This window comes from Sus scrofa, chromosome 1 (genome assembly GCF_054392235.1).
Source record: "Sus scrofa isolate SSC_HxYL_T2T_F1_AM1 chromosome 1, Sscrofa_HxYL_maternal_Yorkshire_Landrace_v2.0, whole genome shotgun sequence".
NCBI classification, from domain to species: domain Eukaryota; kingdom Metazoa; phylum Chordata; class Mammalia; order Artiodactyla; family Suidae; genus Sus; species Sus scrofa.
In genome coordinates, this window is record NC_139383.1 from 261,162,182 (window position 1) to 261,182,982 (window position 20,801).

General features: G+C 47.2%; 1 protein-coding gene across 5 annotated transcripts in view; it reads right to left on the reverse strand.

The window, feature by feature from the left end:
• EPB41L4B (erythrocyte membrane protein band 4.1 like 4B) overlaps nucleotides 1–20,801 on the reverse strand; it is a 142,278-nt gene that overhangs the window by 79,233 nt on the left and 42,244 nt on the right. For all 5 annotated transcript variants that reach the window (XM_084992163.1, XM_021067313.2, XM_084992162.1 and 2 more), the window contains exons 3-8: nucleotides 10,193–10,235; nucleotides 9,267–9,345; nucleotides 7,078–7,122; nucleotides 5,176–5,228; nucleotides 1,345–1,465; nucleotides 215–302 (exon numbers count right to left, since the gene is read on the reverse strand). In XM_084992163.1, the coding sequence (XP_084848289.1) occupies nucleotides 215–302; nucleotides 1,345–1,465; nucleotides 5,176–5,228; nucleotides 7,078–7,122; nucleotides 9,267–9,345; nucleotides 10,193–10,235 (429 nt within the window). The remainder of the gene's footprint in view (nucleotides 1–214; nucleotides 303–1,344; nucleotides 1,466–5,175; nucleotides 5,229–7,077; nucleotides 7,123–9,266; nucleotides 9,346–10,192; nucleotides 10,236–20,801) is intronic.

Genomic DNA, 20,801 nt, shown 5'->3' on the forward strand with positions numbered 1-20,801 from the left:
AATAAACGAAGGCACAGTCGGTACAGGGTTCTAACAGGTTGTCACAGAGCAGAATGCAAAACAGTTTCCTCAGTGCAGTAAGGTACGTTGTTTACTTTGTTACTTTGCACATTGTGTACACGCCTTTTGTTTACTTTGTTACTTTGTTTGCACACTGTGTACACGCCTTTCGGTCCCAGGGAAACCCAGTTACTCAAACACACACAGTTCTTACCCTGACAACGTGCATGTCTACCCCATACATTTCCAGCCACTTCGCTTTATTCAGATAGGAGAGTTCCGCCTGGGCAGGGCTCTTTCCCCTTCGAAAAACCAAGGAGACACATGTGAACGGCCACTCGTACACCCACAGAAGCCTGAAGGGCACGGCCACCCTAAGGGGTGCCACGTGGCAACTAAGGGAACTAGGGACGTGGATTTACATGAACACGACAACACGAGCTCTGAGAACAGATTGAACAGATTGCTAACGGAGTAGAAAGAGGACAGAGTGGGGCTTATGATAGAAACACTTAAGGAAACGATTTTGTGCGTGGAGAGCCATGGCAGGTGTGTCCCCAGGAGAGAGGCTGGAAGGATACGCGGCTGCCTGCTCAGCGTGGCTTCTGGCGGGGAGCAGGGAGCGGCAAGACTACATTCACGTTTCTACGTCCTTGGGACACGAGAATGAGTTTCAGAAGCGTCTGAGTGACTACAGGACAGCGGGAAACCAAGCTCAGTTTCGGAGTCTAACAGTGCCTGGGCACAGGTGGTGTTTGGGAAAGATGGGCTGGGCGGGAGGAAAGGTATTCCAGCCTGAGTCACTGCTCGACTAGGGTGACTGATGGGGAAATGAGGACAAACCAAGAGACAAATGACAGGTCTGGGTTTAGCTGTGGTGACCACGGTCCTGAAATGTAATGCTGTATAACACATGGTCTCAGATATGAGCGTCCCCGTATGGAACCACAAGGCCCATTTCTAAAGGGTTTGCCCTCGCTGCTCAGGCCTTGGACAGAACCCCAGGGATGCGGGAGTGGATCAAGCCAGCACCCCCTGGCCTTCTTTAGGGTGCCGGGATGGCAGGGGTGGCCCTGGCTATGCCATGAACAAATCAGGACCAAGCCCCAGAGTCCAGAGGGAGAAACGGACATGGTTTGGTTTTTACTGTACATCTCTGGAAAAAAAAAAGAGACATCAATGTGGGCCTTTGGAAAAGCAGGACTGAAGCTGAAGCACAGGAGAGAAAGAAGTGAAGAGCTAGAACTGCAATTTTACAGTCATTCAATAGAGCCACTGTACTCGCAGATAAGAGAGTCCAACACGTGCTTATATATGTTACCCAGTGCATATATCAGAAGGTACCTGCACTCTTTCCATCTCTGGAAGATATCATATTCCATCGCTTCTGTCTGATTTGGAATGAACCGAAACTCAGACACAAGCTCTGGTGTGTGTTCTGGAAGCTCGCACTCCCCAAGCTCGGCTGCAGGTTTCATAAAAAGGAGGAAAACGAGACAGTGAATGCTTCTGATTATTGGAGCACCAGATCCAATGGTGTTTTGCCCACCTGGAAATAGCACAGGTTCCCCCCTCATGTGTATCGAACTCCCTTCTTTCAGGAGGATTTCACTCCCACTTGGTCCCCACAGGTACACTAAGAATCCCCAGGAGTCACTTGACTACCCTCTTCCCTGGGCCACACGCCGTCGTCATCTCAGTTATGAGTGTCTCTCTCCTGACTATTTCTCCTGCCCAGGGAGGCCCCAGTTACATTTTCCCCACAAAACTGTAGCGCCCAAATCAGCAATAAAAGGCAATTGCAGGGACCTGCCCAGAAACATCCATGTAACCAAGGCTCTCGTTAAGGGTGGGCTGGAGCAGCACTCCAGGGTCTGCAGTGCTGGAGAGGACCAATCAGGAATTCAGTGCAAGCAGAATCTGGGAAAGAAATCAGTCAGGAGGGAGAGGGAGAGGAGGGGGAGAGAGGGCTGTGGGAGCAACCGAGGCAACTCAGGCAGAACCTGGGGGCGGGGGGAGCAGGCTGTGCGGAAAGGAGCAGCAGCCACGAGGGCGCCCAAAGCCACGCACGGTCCTGGCTCTGGCCGACAGTCCCATGGGATGCAGGGCCCAAGGACACAGGGGGCCTCGCTCCTCCAGAACATCAATGGAAGGTCTACTCTATCTGCTCCCCGACCCGAACAGCTCAGGAGGCAGACTCCAGAAGGAAAAGCCATCCTCTGGACCTGGTTTGCTATTACCTCTAATGACCTCAAACACCTTGCTGCACAAAGCGTGCTCTGCAGACCAGCAGTGTGGGCATCCCCTGGGAGCTTCACAGCGCGGAATCTCAGGCCCCGCCCTGGACCTACTGGAGCCAAACCTGCCTTTCTACCAGAGGCCCAGGAGGGTGGTGCATCCAATACTTGGAGAAACACTGATTCACAACAGTGTTTCACATTCAGGCTGATTCACATTCAGGCTTTGGAACCTGAGTACGCACCAGCATTATGTGGAGGGCTTGTTAAAACATACATTGCTGGCCCCACCCCAGAGATTCTAAATCCATAGGTCTGGAGTAAGGCCTGAAAACCTGCATTTCTAATAAGTTCCCAGTGATGCTGATGCAGCTGACCTGGGGAACAAACTTGGAGAACCACTTTTTAACACAACATCCCACCAACTGACCAGCCAGATTATGACTAAACACTCTCAGCGACTACACCCTATGTACCCAGCAGCCCTTCCCATTGGCCTCTGAGCCCTCATCCCAGGGCCCGCCTTTCAGGAGAAAAGGATAAAACTTCCCTGTCCACACAGAGGAAGCAGCAATGCCAAACTTGGAGGGGTGGTGGAGGACTGCATGGGACAAGTGACTGACGGAAGGCAGCGACCTAGTGACCGTCTCCTCACCTGACCCTAGCCCCTCACCTGCAGCTCTGAACTGGATGGCACCCCTGAGACCACCAGGTGGTCTGGGTCAGCATGTGCTGCCACCTGGTACCTTGGGCAAAGTCACAAATGCAGATTTCTGCTCTGGACATATTTGCCCAGAAAAGGTGAAGGCTGTGCTCCCCAGGCTGGGGGCAACCACTGACCTCTGACCAGGATGACACACTGAAGCCAGGGGCCTGGCAAGGCCAGAGGGGTGCACTGGGAAGAAAGCCCCTTGATATGAACCATCCCGCACCCATGGGTCAAAGCAAGCCCCGTGTTCACCGATGCATCTGGACAACACTGGATTAACTGTGCCTCTGATATCACCAAGCACAGGAGGGAGAAGGTGCTCCAGTGGACTGATGGCCCCAGGTCGGACGGGGATGCTCTCCTCCCATTGACTATGCCCTGACACCTACTACCGGGCCACTGAGCCTCACGGGAGGACCTCCTGGTAATTCAGAAACTCCAGGGTGGATGCCACTTGGCAAGCTGGTAGAATCTGTGCTTGGTTCAAGGGGACAGTCCGCTTCCAAGTTCCCCCAACCACTGTGCATCCTTATGACACTTACCTTAAGGACTACTGCCTCAGAAAGACATGTGAAGCACTTAGCAATGTATTTGGCGCAGGCGGTTACAGACGACAATACTGTCACCGCCACCTCAAGGGCCTTCGGACCATACAGACAGACTGCCCTTTACCCAAAATCCTTGGGGGGGGTCTCTTCAACCTCATTCTGCACTTACTGAGCATCTGCTATATGCCATGTCCCCATCAAATAAGCACTAAAGGGGACCAAGGAATGGAAGTACCAGGGCATGGGAGTAATGGGCCGTCATTAAAACCCATCTTTTTGAGTAGGAACATGACAAAATACAAGCACTGAAATTACCAATTTGAAAATCATACCAAAAAACCTGAATATGACTCTGACAGAAGTAAATGCACTCAAAACTCACAGACAGAAACTCTGCCTGTCTGTGGGTAGGACAGTGGGTTACTTCCTGCCTTCTACTCGTCTGACTGCTGTCCTGATGTTCTATGATAAGCATGGACTGATTTTATAATTTGAAAAGACTAAGATCGACCTGTAAAACTTGGTAAATAAAAGTTGGAAGCAAATCTTGTTATGGCATTCAAAAATAATTAGATTATGAATGAATACATCATAATTCATTACCCCATAGAAGCCGACACACACACTGGTACATGAGTGAGTCCACAGCATATGTCTATCTGATGTACTGACGAAATTCCTTATGTGCAGTTACACATTGGTATCCTCTTAAGGAGCACTGGAGATTTTAGCAAGTCTTTCCTGTGCATCTTAAACTAAAATCCACCAGGGCTCATGGATGGAAGAGTCAACGGTGACAGTCATGACTCCCCTGTCGGTGTTCACAGCCTGACCTGCCTGATGAAGCCCGATCTGCAGAGACTCAAGAGACACTGGAGGCCCCACCGGTATGTCTCAGCCAAAAGAGCCTACACAGATGCCAACCCCCCCCCCGCCCCCCACCACTGGAGCCAGATCTTCTTCTAAGCATTCGCTGTTACCCTCAGTAACAGCCTATGAGTCCTGCCTGACTCCACTCAGTGACCAGGTCCTTCTCCTTGTACTGCCAGTGTTGCTTTTTTTGGAGGGGGTCTGGGGTGGGGGTTAACTCCCAGCCTTCGTCAGTTTCGTTTAATTACAGCCACTCCTCCTCACTGTACCTCCCGGCCCAGTCTTGGTCTTGCTCCAGTCCCTTCTCCCCATCACAGCCACTGGGGCCTTTCTAAAGTGCATATCCAACCAGGGCTGCCTCCCTCTTAAGAGCCTTCAGAGGCACTACTGCTGACACCATGAAGTTCATGCTCTTTAAACGGGGCCAAGGCCGCCCACCTTCCCAGATTCTTGAACTTCACCCTCTGACACCACGCAACTGCTGGTGTCCCTCTGTCCTTTTCTCCTTTGTGCCCTGATTCCTCTGTTCATCCTCATCGGCCCATCCCCCCCATGGGCCTTCCACCTCCAAGCCTCCTGGCAGGTCTCTCCCTGTAGGAGCCACCCTAGAATTTGTATGTACAATCGGAGATCAAGCAAGATCACGTGGGATCCTGCCACATGATCCTCATGGGACACTAAGCTACTTGGGGACAGAGACTGTCTCATGCGCATTTATACCCCCAAAGCAGAGCACTGGGCCCGGTACACAGTCGGTGCTCATTTGCTGAAATGACTTCAAAATGCTGATTTCCGTTAGGGAATAATGTACCTTGTAGGCAGAGAGCAGCCAATTCCACAGCTGTTTCATAGGGGCATTTCAATCTTGGAGGAAAAAAAGAAAGAAATTAACTCTAAATACGACTTTAATATTCATAACGATACAAAATGTCACTGACAGCATTTTTCAGAAGGTAGTGATATTTAGATAAAGGTTTTTGTTCTTGGTGGCTTCTATTTTTTACTGCCTACATTAAAAAATGCAAACAAGCTGACTTACACTCCAGGTTTCCCAAAGTCAGTTCTCATCATATGGTAACATCACTGAAACTAGGGATAGTTTCTCTCAGGTCGAGGTATAGTGGGCAACTTTACTGAATTTGACAAGAATGGGGACATGTGGGAAACAGAATGAAAAGCCTTCCTTTCCCCTTATTATTTTTAAACTTATTTTATCTTGATATAGTACATGCATCTTTTCAGGCTGCCTTAAATCTTTCTTGAAACGAGGTCAGAGTGTTAAAAATAAAGAGACACACACGGTATCTAAAATTGCCAGGATGGCTGGATACACGCAAGCCATCTAATAACTGAGGCATCGCCACAGAGGTGTGTTACTACAAATCCAGTCATCTTGTTTGCACTTACTATTACAAATTTAGTTAGAAAAATACTAACGGCATACATTGGTACAGCACTTCCCAGCTTTCAAAGCCTTTTCATAGATGTATCAGCCAACGTGGTCACTGCATCGAGTGCGTCAGCCCCAGCATGGGTGTTGCTGGTGCCCCCCATGCCCCACCCTCAGAGATGAGGCACCGAGTGTCAAGTGTCCTGCCCGCGGCCGTCCAGCTGGTAGGAGGCAATGCTGGGACCAGAACATCATTCTGCTTTGAAATGCAGCAAATCAGGCGGAAGTCACGTGAACTGCAAAGTACTGTACAAATGTAAGGTGTTGCCCTTAATATTTTTCCGGACTGAGGACAATCACTAGCTGAGAGGCTTTTAGTATGAGGAGCGCAGCATGGAGAGAGAGAGAAATACACACACACTCTTAGACACACACAGAGAATCTGTACTGCATGGTTGAATAAGGCAAATGTATACACTGTACAATCTACTTGTTCTATGGCGGCCCTTCCACTGGGATTCTTAGAGCACGCACTCTACTGAGACTTTGCAGATCTGGAAATCACATTTTAAATTTCCTTCAGATTATATTCAAAATCAAAATATATTCCAGTCAATAATAACAGGTACTGCTTTTTAGATTCAGTGGAGTCTTCGTTTTTCATGGAGTAGAAAATAGTCAATATATGTCTGGTGAAAAATGACACAACTGGAAAAGCTATGACTGCTGAAATCTCATATCCTTAAAATAAATCCTGCCTGTGAAATCGACCACTTCAGTGCCAAAGGTTCTTATGCTCAACAATCGCTGTGTAGCAGGAGGCCTAGTATCTAAAAACCATTTTTAAGAGAGGAAAAGGAAATGAGATGAGATGTCTAAACCTCTTTCTTCTGGAAGTAGAATATAACCTCTTTACTTAAATGCAGATGGCGATGCATAAGACTTGTGGATGATCCAAATTCTTGTAAGTGTATACATACTAATAACGTATCTTGCTTGCAAATACGACCAAAGCCATTATGAATGGGGCAGTGATGTGATCAGGGAGAGAATTATTCCCAAATACACATCAATCATGTCAGATATTATATGCTCTTGGAAATGCTTCAAGCCATAGAGTAATCATTTAAAATAAGATGATAATAACCGTGATACAAATATGAGACTCACTTTACAATGCCTGGTGTACTTTTTTTGAATTTTGAAAAGGGAACAAGGGTAAAAGAGTTATAAAAAAAACACAAAAACCCACACACAGTGAATTATTTAGAAAATATACTATGATTTATCCTGGGTTAAGGGTTAGAACAAAAACATACTTACTTTCCTGAAAGAATGTCATGCCTGAGTTGTAAAACAAACAGGTACCTGACAAACACATACAAAAGTCAACAGAGGGTAACTCGTCTCCAGCCACTTCCAATCCCCAACTTCCCATCACAAACCCCGCCCCACACTGAGCCCAGAAGTCTGCATTGTAAAACAGGAGCCCAAATCCAAGGAGAACTGGGGCAGAAGCATCTCTTCCTGAGTCTCCAGGAAGGCTAGGAAGGTGAGTGCAGGTACAGCATTTGCAAGATACTTCGAGGATGCAACATGATGCGGTCACTGGATGCGTCCCCAGTGCCCTCAGGGCTCCAGAGGAGAGCCATACACACACTCAACCATGCGCAAAGCACGCAGCATGTCCAATCCCACTCTCGGGGTGGAGCCTCCAGCCAGCCCCACCAGCAGATTCCAGAAAAGCTGCTGATTGTATCAAGATTACAGCTGATTGCAGGCAGCAATTGCTGGAGGCTTTTTTTTTTTTCCTGATGCAGTTTAACTGCAGATTCTGTTTTTGAAAAATCAAAACATACATGTGCGTGCACACACACACACACAGGAGTAAACAGAAATCCTGGAATTGGACGGCAGTTGGTCACAGGGGTAACAGAAAATGGGGAGGAAGGCAGCAAATGACACAAGGGGAGTTCACTTCAGTAAGAGATTAAGTGGTGGTGGTGTTTTAAACCAGGAGGATGTGGGCATCAGAACCACTTACAGTGTCTTGTAAAAACCAAAGCTGCCCACGCTCCACTCCATACTTAGGGAATAAGATTCCTACACAAGAGTGGTCCCCAGGAATCTGATTTGTTCAAAGGCTTCCCAGGAGTTTCTGATTCACACAACCCTGGTTAAGAATCACTGGCTTTGATGATAACTAGAAGCAGCGTGCTTCCTCAAAGGCCTCTGATGAGGCACATGAGGGTAATGTAATTTGTTTGAACTTTGAAAACAATGCAGGCAGTCACTCTCCGTGGAAGGGCTATAGGACAATGTGGGTGACCCAGACATGGGGGTGGGGGTGAAGGTTCTAGTACATTCCAGAACGTTACTGCTTCTGACAGGTGCTCGACCACCATTAAACTGACTACCCACATCAAGGACACAGTGCTGATGTGGCCAGAACTTCCAATTCCTATGGGAAAACCTAACCACAGAAGTCCAGCAGGGCTGTCCTTTGGGGAGCCTGGCGATAAAGTGGGTCTTTAAAGTGATACTTAGGTGGTCTTCTCCAAGCCAGCGGCCACCACGGTGGACCAGCCAGCGGCTTACATGTCACCTCTACTGTTCATCACAGACAATGACAAGGAGATCCTGGGGACATCAAAAGCAGTAGAAGACTAGGTGGAAAATCTCAGTGATAGGTGGGTGGCTGGAGGGAAAGTCCATACATAAAATGTTTTTTAAGTGTCTCTTGCTTTGACACCATATCAGAACTCTAAGAGACAGACACAGGCAGGCACCCCATAAAAGAAATTCCGTGGGGTGGAAAGATACCATGAAGGAATTCTAGCAATTCTGATGTTGTAACAATCAAGGAAATATTTTGCAGTTTCTAAAATAATAATAATAGTAATAAGATGGCTTTTTTTTTTTTTTTTTTGTCTTTTTAGGGCTGCATCTGCAGCATATGGAGGTTCCCAGGCTACGGGTCTAATTGGAGCTGTAGCCGCCAGCCTACACCACAGCCACAGCACCTCGAGATCTGAGCCACATCTGCGACCTATACCACAGCTCACCACAACGCTGGATCAAGGTCAGGGATTGAACCTACCACCTCATGGTTTCTAGTTGGATTTGTTTCCATGGTGCCACAACGGGAACTCCAAGATGGCTATTTTAGACTCAGAAATGTTCTAATATTTGCCTTCCCTTTTGTATCTGGGACAAAAATAAAGTGCCGTTGACTAACTAGCCAATTCACCCAAGGTCTGACAAAATGGAAATGTGACAAGAGAATAAATTTTAAAAGTTTGATTCACTAAGAAATAGGTCAAATCAAGCAGAGGTGGATTTTCAACAGAAAACAGAGCTAAGCACAGGCAAAGTGCTAATACTCTCGCTCAGAATATGAAGACAGCAGATGGGAGAGGTGGCACACCCAGTTTAGAAGACCGATAGGTTACAAGGAAGGCAGGTGCTATGGGGTGCGGGTAGGGAGAAGGAGCTTGTTTGGCATGTCCTACCTTGTAAACTCTTCACGAAGGTTGTTGGGTTCTGAAGAATAATATTTAACTCGAAAGTGCAAAGCATAAGCAGGTCCAACTAAGCATTTGGAGATGGAAGGTTGAAGACGTTTTCCCCCAATTTCGCAGATCACAGAATGGACAAGAGGAAAAACACGTTAAATCTATTAATACATCCACCAGTCACTGGGAGGTAAAAATGGAACAGACAAAGCCAGCCAGTTCTTTTTAATCCTAGCTTGGAAAACTGAAATGGACTTTTGTGTTGACAAAGATAGTTTAGCTAGTAATCTCATTCTGGAAGAAAATCCTGATCATCTAAATGAATTAAAAAAGCTAACATTTTATGTTCACCCGATTGCCAAGATACTCCAAAGTGATACTAACTTTTGACAAAATACTAAGGGAGTTAAAGTAAAGTGACACATCAACAGCAAAGTTTTCTGCAATCTAAAAATACTACAGTAAAAATACCTTAAAACTGTTAAATTCTATGCTCACACATAAACACCATGGGAAAAACGTGGCTGCCACAACTATAAAAATCTGAGAGCTGGACCAGACTGCCAAAGATCCCTCCTGCTCTCCCATTCTCTGAAGCTACTTCATAACTCATAAGAAAATGAATGTAACAGGTATAAAGTCATATTTCTGAATAGCATTTTTATCAGTCCTCATTGGTACAAGTGTCTGATTTCAAATGAGAGCATAGTCTGTGTTTTAGCATCTACTAAAAATTCTTATTCAAATCTTAAACTCTAACATTTAACCAACCTTAGGAAATTAAAATTCATCCTTAAAATTGAAACTGTTTTAAAACGCTCCCAAGTTCTAATGAAAACTTGACACCTTAAAACATTGGCAGAAGACTTTGTTTACTCTCTGATAAAAGAAGTAAAGCAGTAGGCTAAATTCTGCTTACTTACTTTTCATCTGCTTTTTTATGGGTTTGGAATGATCCAGCCAGTGCTGAAAAAAAGAAAAATTTTTTTTAGGGATAGTTCATCAGCAAGATTACACAGCCCTTAGAGTTACCCTCCCCAACAAATCTTAGTAATTCTACCCATTAAAAACCAGGAACCAGACCAGATCACAAGCTCTTATTAAGCAGGGGATCTGCAAACTCTTTGGGATGGTATAAAAACATCTGTGCTTCCGGGAAAGGTACTTGACAACTCTAATTATTAGAGAAATGCAAATCAAAGCCACAATAAGGTATCACCCCACATGGATCAGAATCGCCATCAACAAATAATAAATGCTGGAGAGGATGTGGAGAAAAGGGAACCCTCCTACACTGTTCACAAGAACGTAAATTGGTGCAGCCACTATGGAAAATAGTGAAGAGGTTCTTCCTTAAAAAACTAAAAACGAAAACTATCATATGATCCAGCAATTCCACTCATGGGTATATATCCAAAAAAACCTGCAAACACTAATTCGAAAAGATACATGCATCCAATGTTCATAGCAGCACTATTTATATACTAGCCAAGACATGGAAGCAACCAAAGTGCCCACCAAGAGACAACTGGTTTATGAAGATGTGTGGGGGGTGTGTGTATAATATATATATACATACATACACATATCAGAATACATATGTTACATACCTATACACACATACACACACATACCTACACACAATAGATTACTCAGCTATAAAGAATGAAATATTGCTATCTGCAGCAACATGGATGGACCTGGATAATAACAAGTATGTCAAAGACATATGATATCACTTATATATGGAATCTGAAAAATAATACAAACGAATCTATATACAGAACATAACCAGACTCACAAACTTATGGGAGCAGGGAGGGATAAATTATGAGTATGGAATTAAACTACTGATACAAACAACTATACATAAAATTGATGACCAACAAGAATTTACTGCATAGCACATAGAACTATATTCACTATCTTTTAAGATTATAATGGAAAACAATCTAGAAAAAACATACATATACATCTGAATCACTTTGCTGTATACCTGACACTAACATAATATTGTAAGTCAGCTATACTTCAATTAAAAAAAGAAAAAATATCTATGCTTATGCACATTAAGTGATATTTTTTCTGGGGAGAATTAGCTTTTCAAAGAGATCCCTAAAAGAACCTAAAGCCCTTTACCTAGCTGCTCTATAAAGTCCCTTCTAGTCAGTGGAGGCACCAACTGCCTTTTCCTTCTGAATTTTCTCAAGTTACAATCAAGTCTTCATTAATCTAGTAACGACTACAAGCCATACCACTGAAAATCTCCGCTCATATACAGGTCTTATAATTCTGTCACCCTAAATTCTAAAAACCAAAATTTTATGACCCTTCTATTCTTTTGCTGAGAAAATGACCCACATTGAAGATGAAAAAATAGGCAGGGATTTGCCTGAGATAATTTTGCTCTGGACTATGAAGGCATTTCCACTTCCTCTAGTTTTCATTAGGAAAATCACTTCAGTCTTATCCATCCAAGGAAATGACAAAACAGGAGTTCCCGTTGTGGCTCAGGGGTTAAGGAGCCTGACTAGGAACCATGAGGATGCAGGTTCAATCCCTGGCCTCCCTCAGTGGGTTAAGGATCTGGCATTGCCGTGAGCTGTGGAGCAGGTCACAGATGTGGCTCAGATCCTGCGTTGCTGTGGCTGTGGTGTAGGCCGGCAGCTACAGCTCCAATTCGACCCCTAGCCTGGGAACCTCCATATACCATGGGTGCAGCCCTAAAAGACAAAAAAGAAAAAAAAGAATAAAAAAAGAAAAAAAAGAAATTACAAAACAATCTCCCTCATACAAAAGTTCCTCTCTAATGTCCAAGCTGTTGGTACCAGAGTCCTGACGAGCCTCAGGAGCTTGACTCTCATGGAAAACAACACTTAGGAACATTACACTACGAGCCCCTCCAGGCGGACACATGCCTTGGAAGGCAGGGACCAGGAACTTTTTTTTTTTTTTTTTTTTTGTCTTTTTGGTCTTTTTTGTTGTTGTTGTTGTTGTTGTTGTTGTTGCTATCTCTTGGGCCGCTCCCTCGGCATATGGAGGTTCCCAGGCTAGGGGTTGAATCGGAGCTGTAGCCACCGGCCTACGCCAGAGCCACAGCAACGCAGGATCCGAGCCGCGTCTGCAACCTACACCACAGCTCACAGCAACGCCGGATCGTTAACCCACTGAGCAAGGGCAGGGACCAAACCCGCAACCTCATGGTTCCTAGTCGGATTCGTTAACCACTGCGCCATGACGGGAACTCCGGGACCAGGAACTTAATCGCCTTTGAGCTTTCGGTGCCAGGCCCAGAGCTTGGCACCCCACAGGCTCGAAGTAGGTTCTTCAAAAATAAATAAATGGTCAATGCAATTTTTTTTTTTAATCAGGCAAATAGGGACTTTCCCCACCCATTTTATGTAAATCTGATAAACGTTGAGCAGCGGTTGGAACACCACAGCCCGAAGCCAGTTTTGCACGAGTTGTTCAGAATCAGAGGCCATTCTGCAGGCCACCCGTATACTTTCAGAAGCAGTGGAAACTGCATATTCTAATAATGAGAAAGGGTGGGACTGGTATTCAAAGAGCCCACTATGCTTTGTGGGAGGAGGGGGCTAAGGAAACACAAAAGCAAATAACAGATGAATTATAATACAATAAGCTCTGAGCAGTGCACGGGGGACCACGGGCTTTGTCACCCCGACTCCCCGCCTGTCCAGGCAACCACGTGAGAAAAGCCGCAGATCCCTGGGGCCGGGTGCCCATGGCAAACGCTCATGGACAAGATATGCCTTCTCTCATGGTTAATAGTTTTGAATTGGAAATGACCTAAATGCCCATCAAGAGAGACAGATTAAAAAATGGCTCTCCCACATAGTGAAATACTATTTAGCCTTTAGGCCTATATTTATGGTTGTGGCAAAGGATCTGCAGACTGTGTGAGATGAAAAAAAAAAATCAGGCAGGGGATCTCATTTATAGAAAAGTATTATTTTCTATCAATATATGTCCAAAAGAATTTATAGAGGTTATTTCTGAAGGTAAGATTATGAAGGCCATTTATTTATTTACTTTTCTACATAGTTGGGGTTTTTTGTTTGTTTGTTTTTAATCATTTTAGGGCTGCACCTATGGCATAAGGAAGTTCCCAGGCTAGGGGTTGAGTCAGAGCTGCAGCTGCTGGCCACAGCCACAGCCACAGCCACAGCCACAGCCACAGCCACAGCCACAGCCACGCAGGATCTCGAGCTGCATCTGAGATCAACACGGCAGGCAACGCCAGATCCCCAACCCAGGAAGTGAGGCCAGGGATCGAACCCCAATCCTCATCCTCATGGATACTAGTCAGATTCGTTACTACTGTGCCACAATGGGAACTCCAGTTTTCTTCCTTTTAATGAGAATATTATTTTCATGGGGGTGGGGGGTGATAGGCTGGTTGTCAATTTCCATCATTCAGCCATCAACTAGCCTATCAGGCAGTTTTTTGATGAACAATCTGCCTTCATTATTCATTCCAATAATGAAGTCTCACTGCTGCCCTCAACCAAGCTGGAAATGCTGGACCTTCGTCCCTGGGAGGAGGGCTTGATAAAAAATAATATTTACTTTCCTGCCAAAGTAAGGCTTGACTAAACCTGTTCTTTGCCTCACTTTCAAATGAATTTGTTCTTACCAGGCAAGGAAAGTTCTCCCTGCAACCAGCCCTCTAATCTTATTAGCCTCAGACACTCAGAGCTTGAAAAAGCTCGTCTCAATTCTTTCCTTTCTCAAGTCTCCTTATCATATTTGGAAGAGAACATATTTGAGTCCACTGTTCCTCTCCCTCTACTGCCAAAACTCTTAATTTTGATCCAGGTCCAACCTGTGTCGCTGTGGTCTGCGCGTTTCAATCACAAAATCCCAGGTCCCACCCTGGACCATTAATCAGAATCTCACATCATCAGTGTTTCTTAAAGGCTCCCAGTGGGCTCATTACATATTTAGGGCTGAAGTTTTCCTACATCCTCTCCTATCCAAGAATATGTCCTCATAATGATTCGGGGGATCTTGAAACATCCACGACCCTTCTGCATATTGTTGTCTGGGCTTTGTATAATCTCAAGCAATTTCAGGGTTTACTAGCCAGCTGTCTACGGCCCGTGTTAACTTGCAGACAGATCATGGTAAGAGGCTCTTCCTGGCAGCAGACTGCCTTTCCCTCCGACCACACTGCCAAAGGAGCGGTGTGTCATCTCCGTACGCCGGCCTCTGTCCTTCCTGCCCAGCCACCAGCCAGAGCCCTGTCCAGAGCAGGACCTGCCAGGATGGAGGTCTGTGAAAAGCCTGGGGCTCGCAAAGCCAGCAGAGGGATCCGAAACGGCTCCACTGAACATGACCCGGTGGGGTTCGGATCAGGTTTGCGTGCCTGCATCAGAGGTGATAAGAAACTCAGTCACAATTCTAAAACAAGACATCATAAAAGCTATCTTGTATCCAACCAGTTCAAAATGACTGACTTTCTTCTCAGCTGCAGAAGCTGAGCAGACACTGATCACCTGTATTTAATCCCATAAGACCACCCTGGGAGTTGAAGACCTGGGCACACTGGCCCAATGTGGCACTGAGTAAATCGTATCCTGTGCTCGGCCTGGAGCCCTGTTCAGCAGCAGCAGCACCTGTCTTGGATGTTCACCTGCATGCCAGCTAAATATAGCCAGGCTGCCTGTCGGCAGAGGCCACAGTAAACAGCTCCAACCCTCTTAACAGACCATTAACCCAACCACTGGAAAGAGACAGGTGCATTTGAGTTCAAAGGGCAAGCACTTAAACAAAAATGGGTAGGTATCAGGTGGTTTGATCTGAAGTCTTCATCCAAGTCCATCTGGCAAAATCCTTTCCATAAATCGAGATGGGAGATGATCTGGTAAAGCCCATCTGTTCTAATAGTACATCGGTTCTGCAATTGTGACACGCATGAGGCTGGCTGTGGAATTTAATTGTCTAAAATTAACACAGAAGTACTTGAATCACAATGGCCAGAAGCTCAGGGGTTGAAGAGAGTCTAAAAACTCTGCCTGCACAACCCCTGGGCCATCAAGTTTGAGTGATGGCACTCATAACTGGCTGTCTAGTACCTACAGATTTTCTTGGCTTGTAAAAAGTGTCTAGTTTGCATTTAAATTAGAGCTGGAAGGAATCTGAGAGAGAATCATAGCTGAAGGATGAAAAGAGAAAGAAAGGAATGAATACTTTTGGAGCTTACTGTGTGTGATATGATGATTTATAATAAGAAACGTATCTTTGGCCGGCATCGTCGGTTTCTAGCACCGAGCTCCTAAAATCCTCGGAATTTCCTAAGTGATAAGAGCAATAAAAGTATCTTATGTTCATAACAAACCCCTTGAGACCTCGCCTGAGTTTATGTAAATGAGGTGACCCTGGGAAAGCCCCTAAGGATGGGGGCTGGTTGCCATGGGAACCCAACTTGTGATACAGGGGTAGAACATTCAGTTTCACCCCCCTGACCTCCAGGGAAGGGAGAGGGGCTGGAGGCTGAATCAATCGCTGATGGCCAGCGATTTAATCAGTTGGGTCTGTGTAATGAAGCCTTCACACAAACGCAAAAGGACAATGTTCAGAGACCTTCTAGATTGGTGAACATATGGATCTGGAGAGAGTGACGTGTTTCGAGAGGGCATGGAAACTCTACAGCCTCCCATGCCTGGCCCTTTGCCTCTCTTCCATCTGGCTGTTCCCGAGGAATATCCTGTCATAATAAACTAGTCATCCAGTAAGTAAAATGTTTCTCTGAGTTCTGAGATCGGCTCTAGCAGGTTCATCACGCTCAAGGAAGCGGTCATGGGAAGCTCCCATCTATAGCCAGTAGGTCAGAAGGTCAGGTGACAACCCTGGACTTGGGACTGGTGTTTGAAGTATGTGTAGGACTACTGGGCGGGGGGGCGCAGTTGTGTAGGACTGAGTCCTCAACCTGTGGCATGTGACACTAGCTCCAGGTAGATAGTGCTGAAATTGCTTGGTGGCGCTGGAAGAAACACACTGTATCGTGTCACATCCACCTTTTTCTCAGGCCTCAGAGCAGACGAAGGTGGCCATGGAGAGGGCATGGGAGGTATCCTCGATCGAGGTGCTGATGCAGCAGGATTTTAACTAGGGCGGTGTCAGCATCCGGGGCCCTGGGCGTCCACACTGCACATCAGCCTATGTGCCTTCTCTGCTTACGGGAGGGGTCACTCCTCATCTTCATTGAGCACCAAGCCCTGTCAACCCATCCACACCAGCTGCTCGAGGTTTCCTTAGGGATTCCTCTAAATCAAGGGCAGAGACCCCTTCCCTTGATCAATAGCTTCCCATTCAGTGCCAGTACCTGCACATGGGCAGGAAAACACTTGCTCTGCCAATGGTCAGCAGCAGGCTGCTGGGAGGGCCGTGGCACTTCTTGAGCTGTTTCACAATTCCTTAAGAAGGAGGCAGAAGATCAGAGTTCAAGTCCCAGCTCTGCAGCACGCCTGTATGTGGCTATGGGCAAGGCCTGGGCTTCCCCATCTGTGCACTGAGCTGTCCCCTAACACTGCCTGAAGAATCAACTCTGTGTCCGTGGAAATTGTAAGGGACCAGTCGAATGGAAGGAAGGGTTTACAATTCTTTCTCTTATAGTGACATATCCCGCTGCTGGCATTTGCACTCTCCACCTTCTCCATGTGCATCTGAAATGGCAGGAGTGCTCTGCAGTGGCCACACAAGTGGCAGATGTGGTGACAATCCAGGCACCCATCAGAGTGAAGCCGCAGTAGTCCCTTAGTGTCCCCTGAGTTCTTCCAACAGTCGTCAAGTCTGTCAACCTCACCTTGCAGCCCTGGGCCTCTCATTACCTGGCTCCAGAGGAGCCGAGGAAAAACATCTCACAAGTCTTGTAACAAAAGCCCGAATCACCTTTTCTGGACAACTTACTGCAAAACGGACCATCATGTAATGCTGAGAGGGGCTCTGGAACAGACTTAGGATGGTTATACCTACGCTGTGGGACACCTGACCCCGAGATGGGGACAAAGTCTCCTGCTTGGTGAGGCTACTTGTCACACCTGCCCCCAATTCCTGCCACTGCTCTGCTTGGCAAAGTCCTCGTGATAGGGATGGAGCAGGCACAGGGAGTTGGAGGAGTCCCAATAAAGGATCAGAGATAGCGAGGGAAACCTAGGGGACGTGTCGGGAGATCACTGTAAGTTAATAATTGCTCAGGAAGCCATCAGAATGAGGCAGGCTTGCTTGACTAGTGGGGGGTGAGGCGTTGGGTGGGGGATGGGATGAGGCCTGAATTCAGATTCAGTCCAAGGGCAGCAGTTGAGGACTGCCCTTCTGCTGATTTGAATACACACCTTACTGGACACTCAAAGAGGAAGAGGTGGTCTTTTCTGACCCCCACTTCCCTTGGATAATAAAACTGTAGCCCACTGGATCCTGGGGGCACAGCCTCCTTGCCTGCCCATTTGCATCTCTCACAAGCATCCTGTCTTAATAAATATACTTCTTGCCTATCACTTTGTCTCTCACTGAATTCCTTCTGTGTGGCTGCACAAAGAACCTGAACCTCAGTAAGCCCAGACACCAGGTGAGTGATTCTAATTTAAAACATGGGTTCAAGTCCCAATCTGGGTTTAGGCTGGGTTCAGGCCGTGAGCGCTGTCAGTTTCACTCACATCTTCTGTGCCTGTGGCTCACCCTCTGTTCACCCTTCCCCTCCGATACCCTTGATCATCTCATCAGTGACACCCAGGCTCCAACTCACAGATAGGAGGACTGAGACCCACCGTATTTCAATGGACCGTCTGTCTGTCTCCCCCACCAGAACATGGCAGGTAAGGACACTGCCCAGCCTACTTCTGCTCCACAGCCCCTGCCCCTGCGTAAACTCCAAGTCAAAGTTTGCTGAATGGCTGCTGACGGAATGTCTTCTTTCTGTGGGTGGGGGTGTGACAATACCATGAGTTACAGAATCAGTCTAACCTAGTGGGAAGTGCTGGCCTTTGGAATGAGAGACCAGGTTCTGAATCCCAGCTCTGTCACTTACTCAAACCTTTACAAGGTTCCTAGTGAGCCTCGGCTTCATCATCTGTAAAATGGGTCTGCTCTATGGCCACCTTTATAGATCAGATCAGTGATGAATGTTGAACAAGAGTTATGTAAAGCCTTTAACTGGATGCCTGCCTCAGCGCTCATCAGAGTGGGAACTCAGTAACGGCAGCTATCAGACCAGTCTGTAAGAAAGCTGGGTGGGGGCAGGCCAGTGCCCAGCTCTCAAAAGAAAGCTTTGAAATGTAAAAATAGAACCTCTGCCCCTGCTTGGAGCTGTGGCAAACTGAGAGCTACAGAATGGGTTCCCGGATGCCTTCCTGCTTTGATGTAGAAAAGGGAAACAGAAGGCCCCAGCCCCATCTGCTAAAAATAGACTAGGCCCATAGACTTTGACCTTGCTTCAGGGCCGGGCAGCGCACTATGGAAACCAGGCTTGCAGGGAGCTGGGGATATAAGCTGGGGACTCAGCTGGCAGTGCCAAGAACCCTGCCATGGCCAGGCCTCTGATTTGCATATCAGGGGCTGGGCAGAGATGCCACTCCCTGCAGGAGCCTCAATTATGGGGCAATAAGCCAGTGGCCCAGCAGACCGTTCCCTTCCGGGCGCCCACCAATTACACCTGCCACCAACTGCTTCATCCCAGGCCCTCAGAAAAATCAATGGCTCAGCAAACCTTCCCAAAGGTCTCTCTTCCTAAACTACTAAGAAAACTTCCTTGAGGTTCCAGCCAAGCTCAGGGCCTCACCTCTGGGGGTTGTGATGACTTCTGGTCTCTCCCATGGCTGCCCAGCTAGGAAGAGGAGACCCACACCCGTGTTGGATTACAAACCCCTTTTTCCTCCATTGACTCACTGAGTCCCTTAAACTCCCTGTGAGAAGGATGTTACTACATTCACTTCAGAGTTAGGAAAACCAAGGCTCCAGAGCACAGTGCTCCGAAAAGAGCACTTAAACCTGAAATTGTAAAACCAGGGTTCGAGCACAAGCTGAGCTACTCAAGAAGTGACCTGTCGAGGTCTAAGGGCTTCAGTTTCACCACCAAGAAGATGGAGAAATTTGACAAGTGGCTCCTAAGGCCCCTTCTAGAGCTAGAGACTCAAGTTCTAGGTTGTGTGCCTTGTCAGCAAGAGTCACCAAGTTAAGCCAAGGCCGTCTTAAGTCTTAGGATCTAATCAGAAAGGTTTGCTCCAATATACAAATAATGACCCTGAGGCCAAAGGAGCAGACTTCCAGGGAGGGCAAAATTTGCTCAGGTTTACCCAGAGGAGGAAAAAAGCCCTGGGGGTTCAGGACAGGCTGCACGAAGGGCTGTCATCAGAGGTGATCTTGAAGGATGGCCGGACAATTAAGCGGGAAGAAAGAGCCTTCGGAGAGGGAAGCCAGCATGAGCAAAGGCCCAGAGATAATCAAAGGCAGGACCAGAACCCAGCCCGCAATGAGCCCAGCTTGGAAGTCGGACTGACGGAAAGAAGGGGCCGGGAGCTGCCCCACCTCTCCTGGGTCCTCAGAGTCAGGCAGAAGAGGACCCTGCACCTGCTCCTGTGGGAAAGAAAAGCATGCCACGGTCACAGGCCTGCAGGCTGGAAAGGCGTTAGCGCCTCCAGGACCTGAGCATCTGCAGGCGTATGGCCTGGGAAGGATGCCCGGATCCCGCCGCGAACACCTCTCCTGCCGCACAGGCCCGCGCACTCGCGGACAGGAAAGCTTGGCAGCCAAGTGAGCAGAGGCTCACAGCAAGGTCTCTGGTAACAGAGTCACAGACTTGGCTTTCTGGGAATCCGAGCGACTGGAAAGCCGTCGCCAAGGGATGAGGACACGCCACCATGGCAACAGGTTCTTGGCTCTAATGGCAGAAATAATGGCTATCTCCTCCCGCTGACTAGAGAAGACGTGGGGCAGACACGCCCGCTTCTCCTTCAGCCTCAGAATCACTGGACATTAGAACTAGAAGAGCTCTTGGAAGAACAGCCCCAAGAACCCCATTGTATAGATGGGGAAACTGAGGCCAAGGGCCAAAAGGTGGCTCATCTAAATCCATCAAATGAGTTGGGGCAGAGCCAGGAACAAGGTGCATGTGTGGCTCTTCGTCCAGGGCCACAGACAATCTGAGGCCAGAAACACACGTTAGGACAATGGGAGAAAGGAGAATCCAGAAGAGTTTCTGGGAAGAGGAGGCTGAGGAGTGTCAGATGCTGGGGACAGCAAAGAGAACTTTAAATTCGGCAGTGAGGAAGCAACTGGAAATAGAGCTCGGATGCAGGTGTAGTAAGTGCTGGAGAAACAGGCAAACTCCCTTAAAACAAAGCAGTAACAAAGGACAGGCAGAGAAACTCTGAGATGCAGGGAAGAAACCTCAAGGCGTTTTAGCTGAATGGCCTCAGACTTCTCAGCAGGTGGTGAGGCCGCCCGTGAGAAGAGTCTTTGTAGGGACTGGTCTACAGGTCTGTGGTCCAGATTCAGAAGGGCAACCCTGGGGCA